The sequence below is a fragment of the Myotis myotis genome, unplaced genomic scaffold (assembly GCF_014108235.1).
Source record: "Myotis myotis isolate mMyoMyo1 unplaced genomic scaffold, mMyoMyo1.p scaffold_m19_p_14, whole genome shotgun sequence".
Lineage (NCBI taxonomy): Eukaryota > Metazoa > Chordata > Mammalia > Chiroptera > Vespertilionidae > Myotis > Myotis myotis.
This window is the reverse complement of record NW_023416318.1, coordinates 24,399,469-24,412,572: the sequence shown is the minus strand read 5'-3', so window position 1 is coordinate 24,412,572 and position 13,104 is coordinate 24,399,469. Positions and strand designations below refer to the sequence as shown.

The following is a 13,104-nucleotide window of genomic DNA, read 5'->3' as shown; positions in this document are numbered from 1 at the left end:
GGTGGCTGGCTGACTGGCCCCACCCACTGGTTGAACTCCTGGTTGAGGGGACAATTTGCATATTAGCCTTTTATTACATAAGATTAACTGGACATAGTACTTCAAGTTTTGCCTCATTGCCTCTTTCAGCACAGTGCCTATAATGAGTAAAAGTGGAAGAATCTGGCTACTAAAAGGTGCCTATTCCTTAGGACATTTTAATAGGCTATTTGCCCCTGAAGCCTAAAATAAATGGAACTTATGGTATTAATGATTGGAAAATGAATGAGGCTGAGAACAAATTTCAGGGAAAAATGTAATAACTCAATGAAACCTAACAAATAAGAAATACCTTTAGAAATCTCACGTTCAAAATCACAAATTTATATAAAGTCTAGAAAATGCTTTTTTCCTTTTCAAGATATAAATTTTTATTAAACATTTAGATGATATATGCAGGACAGTACTCCAATAATGGTAATTTCTCAGGATATAGTATTATAGTGATTAATTCTCTGGAAAGATGGGAAATTTTACTTTTATTTCTCTTGATATTGTATCTTTATTAAACTTTTGTGTGGGGGGAGGTAGAAGAGGGTATAGAGGTGATAAATGGTGATGAAAGGAGACTTTGACTTGGGGTGGTGAACACATAATACAACATACAGGTGATGTATTATAGAATTGTACACCTGAAACCTATATAATTTTATTAACCAATGTCACCCCAATAAAAAAATAAATAAAAAGTAACGTTTATAATGATTTTAAAATTTCAAAGAGCAAAGTGACTTCAAGCTTAGTTTCCTTGGCAGCAAAAGGTGGAGAGCTCTGGAAAGTTTCTATGGATCTGTATGGTGTTTGTTATTATTGGAGACTCAGAATAGAAAAGAAGCCAAGACTATTCACAGAAGGAAAAGCATAAGGAGGCAATGCAATTTCTAAATAGCAAATGAAGACTATCGTAAAATGGCAAGCTTCAAAGAAACCATGAAAAGAAATCCCAAACAAATTTAGAAAAAGTACATAATTTGAAAATTATGATTCAGCATAAACTTTATGTCTTTTATGCTGTATAAACATGGACAGACCTTTACAAGCAAATGAATAATTTCTATATTAGTTATAAGAGGGTGCACTATTTAAAAATCCAAAATTTTAATACCTTTCTTAGTCTCCATAAATTTTTCATAACTATCTGGAAAATCATCTTCTGGCTTAGATTTTTCCACTGGTGCCACAACTGTTTTTCCTTCCTCCTCTTCATCTTCATTAAACCACATTTCTTCATCCTCTTCCAAGGCTTTTGCATCTCTGCGAAATCTGTTACTACGCAATATAGATGGTACACTGTAAGAAACATACCATACATATTGAGTAATGACTTAAAATTCATATGATTAAAATTGATAATAATTATGTATGACCTAGAGGATCTGAAATAATTTTAGTTGGATAATATTTATTAATTAAAATTTATCTTGAGTTACAATATGGAGCAGTAATTTTTCATATAAAAAATTTGGGATAGGGAGAATATCCTACACTCCTACATATAATCCTGTCCTATCTAATGATGGTAAGAAAATTCCTGGGTAAATTTCAAATCCAACTATATGTGATTTTGGACATAAATTTATATGCTATAAATGCAATATACTTAAACAATACCTGTTCAGTTTCTGATTTTGTCTGTCTTTTTCTTGCTCATATTTAGTCTTCAATCCTTTGAATGTCTGAACATATTCAATCGATTCAAGTGCTTTATAAAAGTTTTCAACTATATGTGCAGTAAGAGACTTGATATCTTCCTGTATAAGCACAAAATTTAGATTTCAAATATAATACAATGCTTGTTAGGAGAAAGACTTAAAAATTTTAAAAATAATTCCAAAACTGATCAAAAAAGGTGTTTCAAAATCACCTTCCAAAAATAAATGTTCTAGTTTCTTTATACATGAGCCAGGACTCCACAGAAAACTTGGAAAAAAGAAGCAATTCACTGGAGCCCTTTTGGGGGATTATAAAGAACATTTCAAAAGTAAATGTATTTAATTTATGCCTTCTGTTCATTTTTCACACTTATGTAGCACTTTATAATTTAAAAAGCACTTTCATGTAATAAGCTTTATTGGACCGATTTTATAGAAAAGGAAGCTGAGGCACTAAGAGAAGTTGAATGGCCTGGTCAAGAGCACAAAACTAATTAGAAAGCAGATTTTGAAATTATATTTTCAATAAACGTTAGGTATTACTTAAGGACTTCTCATTTAACATGACATCCTATCAAAATGGGATAAGCCTTGCCTAAAATATACACATAGATTCCTCAGACTACATTACCTATACAGATCCGATAAAGTATTAACTCGTATAATAACTCATTCCCCGTCTTCCTTCCAATGGTATAATATTTGTGAAATAAACTGGTAGTAACAACTTATAAATTCCAAATGAACCATTTTAAATGATCATTGCAATGAATGGGTACAAAGCAGGCTCATTATTAAAAATAATTAAAGTTGTGATTTAGGACTTTAATACTATAGTAAGAAATACACAGGCCACTTCTTTAAATGATCCACCATAATCTGACTGCATAAAGGATTTTAAGTCTTTAAATGAGTTTTCCTGGACATCTCAAAAAAAAAAAAAAAAAAAAAAAAAAAAAAAAAAAAAAAAGCCAAGAAGAAAAATTAGAAATCTATGTAAAATGGTCTGTGTTGTACACTCAACAAAAAGATAAATTTTAGGATTCAATGTACATTTATCAACCATTTATATTTTCAGAAAGACAAAAATCAACCACAGGGATAGAAATGGGTTTGTCAACCCTATGATTTATTAGTATCTCATTAAACATTTTAAAGGAAAAAAAATGTAAAAATAAATCTTTGATTCATTAGAACAGTGTACTGTGAAGCTGGGTTCAGATACTTGGTGAGCTTGAGCTAGTTAACAATATTTTTAGAAAAACAATAACAAACAAAACAAAAAACCTCACATTTCCTCTTTTCTAAGGGCTAAAGATAGCAGTTCTATCCTCTTCATCCTTTTGAGTATCATACTTTTGGCAAGTGACCAATATTAGAAAAACAATCCAGTTGCTCAAATAATCTTCATGTGAAAATAGCATGTCATCACTAGAAATCTGATTCGTCAGAAACAAAACTAGAAAATGAATTTCTAGCTTTGACTTTCTTTTTTCAAGTTCTAACCATGTGGCCACTTTCCCTGGTGGTATCACAAATCTTTTGTTGTCTGAACTTGAGTTGTAACATAACTTCAAACCCTGACTGTGCTCCTAACCAAATGGATGCTCCTGAATAGGTCACTTAATTACTTTGGACATCTCAAGTCCCTCATCGGTAAAATAAGGCAGTTGGAGTAATCCATCTAACTCTCTGATTTCTTCAACTTAAAATTCCATAATATCCTATTTTTATGCATCTCATATGAGTGTCTAACAAAGAAATTATTTTCAATCTTCCTATTCATTTTTATCACTACCCCTACAATTGATCAAAGAGATCACATGAATGGCATGCTTGACTGAAATGTCCACATATGCCAAATTTCATCCTGATACACTTGGCAAATAAATGGAACTAAGAAGATTATAGAATAAATATGGGTCCAAAGACTATGCTAAATTTCTCAATTTAAAATATTAACATCCCTAAATATATAATTATTCTACTTTACTAAGAATCATTTAATATAAACTTACCACTCTTATAAATTCAAATAACTCAATAACAGCTGAATTTAACAAATTGTACCGAGTTCCATTATCCAGAAGAGCATTTATAACTGGCTCAAAAAGATTTCCCTTTGTGATGTAACGATTATAAAATTCATCTTTAAGGCCAATTATCCGCCGCATAAAACGAAGAGCACCTGATTAAAAATAAGATGGAATAAGTCAATGGTCTTACTAATATTAATCATTTTATAAGTATTTTTACATAAAATAATGTATATAGTCTTTTAGAATGAAAAGCAAAACGGTGCACTAAAAATTATTGGGCTTTGAAAAAAATAGGGAAAGACCATTCAAAACCTGTACAAATTAGTAGCCAGAGCTAATAAAAAAAATCCCCAATAATTGGCTATTGGAAGATAAACTACCTAGGCAGGTGGCTCCATAGTAGAGATTAAAAAACACACTAAAACCTCAAAACACCAATGTTGGCAATACTCAGAACAGTGTGGGCATAACAGATAAAATACAAAAGCACTAAAAAACAAAAAAATGTTGCAAGAAAAATATGTTTATGTATATTAATACACAAAGGGAATACCACATTTTCCATCATTAGTTTGATAACATTTAAAAAAAACAGTAACAAACATCAAGTGCTAGAAGAATGTCAAGTGCTTTAATCTTTGTGAAAGAAATCTGGAAGCTGTATGTCTAATTAAAATTTAAAAGAACATATTAAAATACATAAACATTTTGTCCTGGCAATCCCATTATTGGAAAAATTCAACTAGTATATGAAAGATTTACATATTAGACTATTTACTACAGTGTTGTTTGGAGTGGCAAAATACTCAAACAATTTTGCAATCCATGTATTAGAGAATGGTAAAATAAATGTGGAAGAGCCACTCTAAGAAATATTACTCGAGTGTGTTTAAGAAACAAAAATTGGTTCACACCATATCCACTGACCTACAGTAATATTAAGGGACTTGTAAGTATGTTAGTATAAGCCTGTTTTTGTAAAAAAAACAACCACAAAAAAACCCGTGTGAATATGTTTATGTAAATCTTGACAAGTATGGAAAAAGGAATGGAAAAGAAACAGTACAGGTAGTTAACAGTACAGGTAGAGGCGACTTTAAGGCCTTAAAAATAAAAAAAGTATTAGGGAGATTAACCTTTTCTCTATACATTAAGTTAATGCTTACATTTAAATTATAATTTTTATGCTCAGAAAAAACCCATACAACTCTTTTTACTTGAAAGGAAAAGAAAGCTTATTTATTTCTATTTGCAAGTGAAATTATGAAGAGGAAAGAAAAATTTTCCAAAAATCAACATTGTAGCAAATATTTTACAAGTTCAATAAATAACCTGAATTACACAACAAAAATATATCAAGGCCCATATCTCAAAAATATAGTCACTACTAAATAACAATATTATGAAGCAGATGTAAAAGATAGTAAGACTAGTTCTATTAGTAAAATACTATCTTTGCACTGGGATCCCAATTAAGCTAATTGAATCTAAATGTGAACAAATATATGTGGGTGGGGAAGCACTATGACCTATTCCTCTTTTCCATTAAATAAAAGATCAGTATTTCTCATAATCATCTTTTTAATAGCAAATATACTGCTAAAAAATAAATTCACATGGGTAACTTTGGCTTTTATCTCTATTAAAAATGTTATTCCTTAAAACATTTAACTAGACTGTTCACTTAAATTGTTACTTACACAATGCCAGGAAAGTATGCTTTGAATTCATCAAGACCAAGACTCTTCTTAGCAAGTCCTTGTTCATAATATAGTTTTTTATGTGATATGTGTGATGTTCCACACAAAATGTGAGTAGCTCTAAAATTAGAGCAAGCAGCTGTGCTGTTTGATAATTATCTACAAAGAAAGTCATCACATGAAAGTCAAATACTGCAATACATCTCAGGAAAAAAAGAATAAAGCTCATATCCTATATTTTAGAACAAAAGTAAAATTATATTTCCTTCTCATTTTTATATCAATTAAAGAAGCTATAGATTTTTACTTTTTCATTAGGCAGACTCTCCAGAAGCATTGTAAATTTTACCTAGTTACTAGATAACTTTTCTAAGGCTCCTGTATATTTAATAATGTTAAGAGGGAAAAAACCCCCAATAAAAGTTTACAAACAGCCGAAACCGGTTTGGCTCAGTGGATAGAGCGTCGGCTTGCGGACTGAAAGGTCCCAGGTTCGATTCCGGTCAAGGGCATGTACCTGGGTTGCGGGCACATCCCCCAGTGGGAGATGTGCAGGAGGCAGCTGATCGATGTTCCTCTCTCATCGATGTTTCTAACTCTCTATCTCTCTCCCTTCCTCTCTGTGAAAAATCAATAAAATATATTTAAAAAAAAAAAAAAGTTTACAAACATGATAATAAATCCCTCAATACACTGAGATTTTCTTGGTAATGTTTCTTTAATACATACTATTGTAGTGGTTAATATTAATAAATCTATAAAGGGGTCCACAGTAAAGGAGAATGTACCTCAAACTTTTTGCCTAAAATGGTGCAATGAAAATTTCCCAAGAAAAATTAATATGCTTTCTTTAAAAATATTTTTAAGAAAATAACATTTTTGGCTATTTGAATATCAAGTGAAAAATGTTCCATCAAGTTTTTTTTTTGTTTTTTTTTTTAACACTGATCTTTTTAACATCAAACCATAATACCCATGAGAGGTCTACTGAAATATACTAGCTTTATTTTCAAGAGGCTTTGGTTTATACATTCATGGAATGATTTCAAACTGCTTCCAGAGCTCAAAATTAAATATAATTGAAGGGCTTATATAGGTAATTATGTACACCTACTATGAAAATTTTAGATAAGAAAATATTAAACTGTGAGCAATTTATGGAATCACAGTCTTGTAAAATAGAAAAAAAATAACTGACATCACCTGGTACAACTATTTTATTTTTCAGGAATAAATTAACATTCTTTTAAATAACAAAATGACCATTAAATATACAAAATACAATTCTGGTATTTCAAAGATCTTTTCTACTTTAAATCATGTAAAGAGTCTTACTTGCTCCGGACCAATTTGTATAACAACCAACATTTGAACTAGTACCTTACAATTAAACTATTTTAATTTCTCAATTCCCAAATTTTACTTATAAAAGATTTTGTGGCAATGATCTACCATGTTAATTAAAATTACTCATCCAATATCTGAACTGTCTCCTTTGAAAATGGCTTTTCTACAGTTTTGATAAACCTGGTAAAACAGACAGGATGCTGGGTACACAGGCATATTTTCTGTACTACCAAGCCCATACCTGGTATGCATGTTACAAGTAAAAGCAAGTGTTTCCACTCAGATTTATAAATAAATTTTAAACACAAGGCTGTTATAAACACTAATTCCTAACTAATTGGTCTTAGTTTACTAGATTTCAAAAATAAGCATAAACTAAATCACCAATGTCCAGATGTCTTCTCAAAAAATATCAAAAAACAAGTTCTACAGAAACAAACCAAATTCCAAATGGTTTTCCATTTTTTTTTTTTTATATGGGAGAAAGAGGAATATTTTCTTTGTAATAAAGAAAAAAGAGTATTTTTGGATTCTGTTTTTGGTGAAAATATGCTTTTCTTATTAGCTTTGTACAAGTATATTCTACTCTGAGGAGGAAAAAGTTTACTATTTGCATTAGTTAATAAAATAAAAACATATACTTACCAGGACAAATCATGCTGTTTTTGTTAGATCCAACTATATTATCTAATAAAAAAATTTAAAAATCAGTTACTTCAGTAATAATATCTCATACTTCCCTGGCACTACAATATAGAAAGCACATAATCTCCTTTTATCTACATAATAACCACTAAGAATTAGTGGTTATTATATTCAGTTCAATATTATACCTTTATCTGCAGTCTTTTATAGAACTGGTTATAGACAAGAAGTTATTAAAAGAAAATTATAAATGTTCTGATAAAAAATGAGATTACAACCAGAGATAAGATTGATATGTCAACTTTTTATCTTCTCTCAGCCATCCTCCAACAATCTGAATATGTCTATCCATATAGATATTTCTTAAGTTCTATAATAACACAAATGTTAATAATAGATGATTTATGCTTTGATTTTTAAAAAAAAAATGTTTTTACTGATTTCAGAGAGAAGAAGGGAAAGGGAGAGAGATATAGAAACAGCAATGATTAAAGAGAATTGATCGGGCCCAGCCAGCAAGATTCAGTGGTAGAGTGTCGACCTATGAACCAGGAGGTCATGGTTCGATTCCCAGTCAGGGCACATGCCCGGGTTGTGGGCTTGATTCCTGTGGGGCGTGCAGGGGGCAGCTGATCAATGATTCTTTCTCATCAATATTTCTCTCTCTCTCTCCTTTCCTCTGAAATAAATAAAAATTATACATATGTGTGTATATGTATGTGTGTGTGTATATATCCTATATAATAAAAGGGTAATATGCAAATTGACCCTAACAGCAGAACGACTGGGAATGACTGGTCACTATGACACACACTGACCACCAAGGGGGCAGACGCTCAATGCAGGAGCTGCCCCCTGGTGGTCAGTGCGCTCCCACAGGGGAGCTCTGCTCAGCCACAAGCCAGGCTGATGGCTGCCAGTACAGCGGTGGTGGTGGGAGCCTCTCCCGCCTCCTCAGCAGCACTAAGGATGTCCGACTGCAGCTTAGGCCTGCTTCCTGCTGGCAAGTGGACATCCCCCGAGGGCTCGGGGCTACCAGAGGGATGTCTGACTGCCAGCTTAGGCCCAATCCCCTGGGGAGCAGGCCTAAGCCAGCAGGTGGTCATTCCCCAAGGGGTCCCAGACTGTGAGAGGGCACAGGCCGGGCTGAGGGACCCTCCCAAATGCACAAATTTTTGTGCCCCGGGCCTCTACTATATATATATATATGTGTGTGTATATATATATATATGTATATATGTATATATATATATATATATATGTATATATGTATATATATGAATCGATTGCATACAGAGGCAATCAATTGATGTTTCTCTCTCCTCCCTCCTTCCAAAAATATACTCCAGTGAGGATTAAAAAACAAAAAGCAGTGGGTAAAAAAAAAAAAAAAAAAATTGCAGATTATACACAATTGAAATCAATGCATATCAAGTTTGAAAACATGAAAAGTAATGCATTGTATATGTCATAATAACATAAATGAGCATAGGGGTGATAAACTCCAAATTCAGCATTCCTTGAAGGATACTGGTAGGTGGGGTGGAATGAGAATGGGAGAGCCAATAGGAGGTATATGGATGTCTGTCAAGCTATTATCTAAATATTTCTATATGCTGGAAGTGTTTTATTTTAAACTGAATGTTTAAAGCGTATTTATTTTAATTTATGTAAATGGAACCATTCTGCAATAAATTTTTTACCCATTCCACTTTACATTTTTGAGAACTAGTCAGATGACAGATCAATATATATTCAATTATTTTAACTGCCAATATATACATACACCACACTTTAATTTTCCTACCATGAACAAACCAACAACACTCTTGTAATTGTCATGCATATGCATAAATGTTCCCTAGAATATATACTCAGAAATAGAATTGATGATATTATGTGGGTATGCCTCTTCTACAACTTTATTAGTTTAGTACACATTCTCTTAACTGACTCAAATTAACCAACTGTCTAAGAGAATATGTCCTTCACATATCTCATTTCATAAGTTGAGTGATATTCTGATTAAGTCAATGTTTTGTTTATGATACTTATATTTGGTAGTATGATTACATTATTTAAATATTGCAAACTGATGAAATACAGATTTACAGAATACAGAAATACAGTAGAAATCAATAAAAACTGTTGCCAAATGAGATGTACACAACTATGAATACTTAATGGGAAGTACATAAAGCCATAGTAGGATTTGCACTTTGCACTCAGACTGCTTAAAAAAAACTTTAGCCGAAACCGGTTTGGCTCAGTGGATAGAGCGTCAGCTTGCGGACTGAAGGGTGCCAGGTTCGATTCCAGTCAAGGGCATGTACCTGGGTTGCGGGCACATCCCCAGTGGGAGGTATGCAGGAGGCAGCTGATCGATGTTTCTCTCTCATCGATGTTTCTAACTCTCTATCTCTCTCCCTTCCTCTCTGTAAAAAATCAGTAAAATATATTTAAAAAAAACAAAACAAAAAAACTTTAGACTGGGTGGGGGAAATAGAGGGACATGTGTAATACTTTCAACAATAAAGATTTAATTAAAAAAAATGTTTTAGGTTATCATTCCACTTCAATAAACTGAAGCCAGAAATTGTAGCTGATGATTTGTGAATATATAAACTACACCAAATTAAGAACTAAGTAAAGAGCTTGTCACTTATAATACTTATTTTACTCTTAAAAAACAGAAATCATAAGCAGATAAGTAAGAAACCCTACCCTTTTCATATCTGTCTTCTGAAGTATTGGTTAAAAGTGGTGCTGTGAGGACATGCATACAATGGTTGTAGAAGAAATTTAGAAATTCACTTTTTTCAGTTTTCTGAAACAAAGAATTTAAAAAATACTCTATTACCTTTATAATTGATAACATGTCTTCAAGAATTAGCAGTGTGAAAAAAAAATTAGCGGGTCATACACAAACAACAGACACTTTAAGATACTGTGAAAGAACCAAAAAACTAGTATATTCACCTTAATCTTACTTCTGCAGAATTAAAAAATCAAATCTATTTCATATTACAAATAAAAATGAAAGCAAGAAAAAGATCAGATAGTATTAAAAACATTTGTTTTTAGGTAATTAGTCAGAACAATTTTTTTCAAATATACTATGATCTGAAATGCAACGAAGAATCTATCAAGCAATATAAGAGCAACTTAACTATTTAAAATTTGATACTCCATATTTCACAATACATCCAAATTTGGAAATCCACCAAATCAATTTATCAAACCACTAGAAACAGAATAGAATAGAATTTAGATCTACTTTTAAAATGTTTTTGGAAATTTGGAAAATAATGCTTTTTTATTTTCTGGGCTACTACCTGTTTATACAACTGGCCCAATATATTTGTATATAATTTTAAAGTAATACATGTTTTCTAAATATGAGGACATTTTATAAAGAAAAAATATCCCATTAGTTTGAGACAATTACTATTAATATTTTGGGATAGTTTCTTAAGTCTTTCTATTTTCATTGACTTTTTTTTACTATGCAGTTGAGACCATTCAATACAAAGTTTTTCTTTTTAAAAAAAATTATGAAGGGATGATTTAATAAACAATTCATGTTATAGCTTATATCAATTGTAAGTACTTTTATAAGTATAAATTTATTTAGATAAAAAAGAGGATATATTTTTAATATTTTACTTATGCATTACATAATGACAGTTTGGCCAATGACAAAAAGCATACACGATGGTGATATTCCAAATAGCCTAGGTGTAGTAGGCTATACTATTTAGGTTTGTATACATGCACTATATGATGTTGCATAATTTTTCCTTTCTTATTATAATAAAAAACCAACAAAACTTACCATTTAACCACCTTTACATTTATAGTTCACTACTGTTAAGTATATTCATATTGTTGTATATTAATTTTTAAGAAGTTAACATACTTCTTAAAGGCCCAGGGTCAAAACAGAAGTGCTAATGTTTCACTAAGATTTTATACATTACATGATTGTATTCTGCCAAGTGAACTGTTATAGGAATACCAATGCTACTTGAATACCAAGTATACAAATACGTAACTATTTATTGTTTTTCAATATTGTACACATTTTCAAAATTTCTATATTTATAATTACATTAAAAAAACACCCACAGCTGATTAGATCAAAACTTAAAAAAAAAAAAAGAATCTCACAATAATTTCTTACATTAGTTGTAGCCAGCATGTTCTCTGGATCAATCAGAGTACGAAGAAGTCCCATTAACTGAACAGCACCTCCTAGCTCAGGATCAGTATCACAGATCATTTGTTCAATTACTACATTAATGAGAAGGATATCCTGAAAGAAAATGTTTCCATTAGACCTGGTTTGGAAATATGACAAATATACCAGCTGAAAGAACAAAATTAGAATCACATAGGAAATATCCCACAAAGAATATATGAACTTATTTAAGCTCTTTTCTTCCTAATAATGTTTTCTAAAGTTCCATTTAAGCACACTAGAGAGAAAAACCCCACTTATATTAAAAAAAAAAAAAGCAGAGCATGCTACACCTTACGATACCATTAATATAAAGAAGTGGAAAATAAAGCCATTTATCAGTGATTCTAGTTCACTGGAGGTTCTAACATTCTTATTCTAAGTTTCAGTGTCAGGTATGAATTTAGAAGTTGACTGAACAAGCAAGATTATACAGTGATACCCTCTCCACTCCCAAACACAGCTTATCTCAGCTTCTAACTAGAAAATCCTTTCTAGCAAAAAAAAAAAAAAAAAAAAAAAAGAGAGAGCGAGAGAAAATAACCCAGTACACAATTCTCCACATGTGAATGGATGCACATGTTATATAATGACCTAATACCAAATAGATTTATTATTATATTAGCAACATGCTCTTGGGTCTTAATATACAGAGCTACAAAGCAGCTTGCAGCTACAAAGCAGCTTCTGCTTGTATTTTTAAAGTAGAAATCTTAAGAATTAAGTTAGGATACAAACTGATTGTTCATGTCAAAAAGTTTTGGTATCAACTCTGTGGATTTGAAAATGTTTATTATTGAGGGAAGAAAGGTAGTAACTGAAGGAGATGAAATAAGGGAACTGCATGGAATGAAGATAAATGTCTTAAACTGGGAGAATTCTGGAAAGTAATAAATAGAAAGCTTCAGAATAAAGCAGTCTATGTTATTATTTTGTTTTGTTAGCCCTGTCCAAACTTAATATACTTTTATCCAAAAATAACATATCCCTGTGAATTGTTTATTTATGAACTTAAAGCAATAAAGAACCAACAAAACCATGTCATAGCAACTTAGCTGCTTAAAATTAGAACCCTAGCCTGACCGGTGTGGCCCAGTGGTTGAGCATCCACCCATGAACCAGGGGTCACTGGTTCAATTCCTGGTCATGGCACATGCAGGGGTTGCGAGCTTGATCCCTAATAGGGGGTATACAGGAGGCAGTCAATCAATGATTCTCTCTCATCACTGATGTTTCTACCTCTCTCTTTTCTTTTCCCTCCCTCCTTCTGAAATCAGTAAAAATATACTTAAAAAAATATTAGAACCCTACCCTCTACCATGTCTCCAAATTTGAACACTAATAAATACATTCTATCATGGCAATAGAGAATGAAATTTTTTCAAAGAGGAAATAAAATTTTTTAATTGTATTATAATTTACTAGAGGCCTGGTGCACGAAA

At 31.6% G+C, this 13,104-nt stretch overlaps 1 protein-coding gene across 6 annotated transcripts in view; it reads right to left on the bottom strand.

Annotated features, from left to right (window-relative positions):
- PPP4R3B (protein phosphatase 4 regulatory subunit 3B) overlaps positions 1-13,104 on the bottom strand; it is a 54,100-nt gene that overhangs the window by 6,864 nt on the left and 34,132 nt on the right. For 3 of the 6 annotated variants that reach the window (XM_036334509.1, XM_036334512.1, XM_036334510.1), the window contains exons 8-14: positions 11,606-11,737; positions 10,147-10,249; positions 7,423-7,464; positions 5,431-5,589; positions 3,710-3,879; positions 1,651-1,790; positions 1,145-1,329 (exon numbers count right to left, since the gene is read on the bottom strand). In XM_036334509.1, the coding sequence (XP_036190402.1) occupies positions 1,145-1,329; positions 1,651-1,790; positions 3,710-3,879; positions 5,431-5,589; positions 7,423-7,464; positions 10,147-10,249; positions 11,606-11,737 (931 nt within the window). The remainder of the gene's footprint in view (positions 1-1,144; positions 1,330-1,650; positions 1,791-3,709; positions 3,880-5,430; positions 5,590-7,422; positions 7,465-10,146; positions 10,250-11,605; positions 11,738-13,104) is intronic. The other 3 variants (XM_036334514.1, XM_036334515.1, XM_036334511.1) reach the window with 2 other exon arrangements.